General features: G+C 37.6%; 1 protein-coding gene across 3 annotated transcripts in view; it reads left to right on the top strand.

Moving 5' to 3' along the window:
• LOC104769896 (probable acyl-activating enzyme 5, peroxisomal) overlaps positions 1 to 845 on the top strand; it is a 3,601-nt gene extending 2,756 nt beyond the window's left edge. Inside the window, exon 2 of one of the 3 annotated variants that reach the window (XM_010494217.2) lies at positions 99 to 845. In XM_010494217.2, the coding sequence (XP_010492519.1) occupies positions 99 to 678 (580 nt within the window). In that variant the 3' untranslated portion in view covers positions 679 to 845. The other 2 variants (XM_019241730.1, XM_010494216.2) reach the window with 2 other exon arrangements.

The following is a 1,716-nucleotide window of genomic DNA, read 5'->3' as shown; positions in this document are numbered from 1 at the left end:
ATCAGTCACGGTTACGGATTAACAGAAGCGGCCGGTGTAGTCGTTTCCTGCGTGTGGAAGCCACAGTGGAATCGTTTACCGGCGAGTGATCGAGCGAGGCTGAAGGCACGGCAAGGAGTGAGAACGGTCGGGTTTACTGAAATAGACGTGGTGGATCCTGAATCGGGTCGAAGCGTCGAGAGGAATGGAGAAACTATGGGAGAAATAGTGATGAAAGGAAGCTCGATCATGCTTGGTTACTTAAAAGATCCGATCGGAACAGAGAAAGCTCTGAGGGACGGGTGGTTTTACACCGGAGACGTTGGTGTGATTCACACGGATGGTTATTTAGAGATTAAGGATAGGTCGAAAGATATAATCATATCAGGAGGAGAGAATGTGAGTAGCGTGGAGGTTGAAGCGGTTTTGTATACGAATCCGGCGGTGAGTGAAGTGGCGGTGGTGGCGAGACCTGATGAGTTTTGGGGAGAGACGCCGTGTGCGTTTGTGAGTTTGAAGGAAGGGTTGAGTGTGGAACCAACGGAGGAGGAGTTGATAGAGTATTGTAGGAAGAAGATGTCTAGGTTTATGGTTCCTAAAACGGTTTTGTTTAGGGATGAGTTGCCAAAGACTTCGACGGGGAAAGTTTCTAAGCTTGTGCTTAAGGAGATTGCTAAGAAGATGGGTGATGATGGATGAGACCATTTCTTAAACATCTTTCACCGTTCCACAAAATTACGAATCACGTACATTGATTCTAATATATTTATGGACAATGGTCAATGAATTTGTATTCCGTAATCCCTATAAATGTAACAAAACGGTTCTCCACTGCTTATCTGGACTAACTACATTGATGATATGCCCATTTGCTTTTTGTCAATTTGACAACACAATTGTAACGCAAAAATTACTGCAAGACAGATTGCTAAGACGATGGGTGATGGATGAGAAAATTGACATAAAAATTTCTTTAATTAATAAATTAAATTCGGATTTTACTGTGCTTTGTGAGCTTTCAACTCAAAACTAATTAACAATAAATGGGGAAGCTATAACCTTTTATATATTATTAAGTCCCTTCACATTTATCCGATGTGAGATATTTTACACTAACACAATAAAAAATTTATCTTTTCACCGTTGTAAAAATAGTACTACTAAAAAGAGATATTGGACTTTCTATTATTGGTGTGTCGATTAACGTATCTATAACCAAAAGACATGGTCAATGAATTTGTACACAATCTCTTTCGTAGTAGGTGAAAGCAACGTTTGTGACCAACTAAACTTGCTTAATCAAGAAGGAAACATACTGTACTATTAAATTATAACAGTAGTTTGTATTTTAATATTGATCCGTAGTGAACTAAATCACAACTCCAAAAATCAGTTGCCAAAAAAATAAAAATAAAGTTTTAATTCGGAGCGTGGTTTTAAAGTTGAAATTAAAAAGAAAAACAAAACAACCCTGAAAATAAGCGATATTTGCAAGATAACAGTCAGACTATTGAAAACTACTAAAACAAACACTATACGTCATTACGTTGAGCCTTTGAGGGGTGTTTTGTAAAGTATCCATAGTTTGGAGGTCAATTTACAAGCTTTTGTTAGTATGGAGAGATACAGTATTTGCAATTTTTCCCCCCAGTTTTAAATATGTACAAGTGGAGTGAACTAAGCCTTGAGGACCAAAGAAAAAAGCAGAGAATCATTAAAAAAAAAAAAAAAAAAAAA

The sequence above is a fragment of the Camelina sativa genome, chromosome 20 (genome assembly GCF_000633955.1).
Source record: "Camelina sativa cultivar DH55 chromosome 20, Cs, whole genome shotgun sequence".
NCBI classification, from domain to species: domain Eukaryota; kingdom Viridiplantae; phylum Streptophyta; class Magnoliopsida; order Brassicales; family Brassicaceae; genus Camelina; species Camelina sativa.
This window is presented reverse-complemented; position numbering and strand designations above follow the sequence as displayed.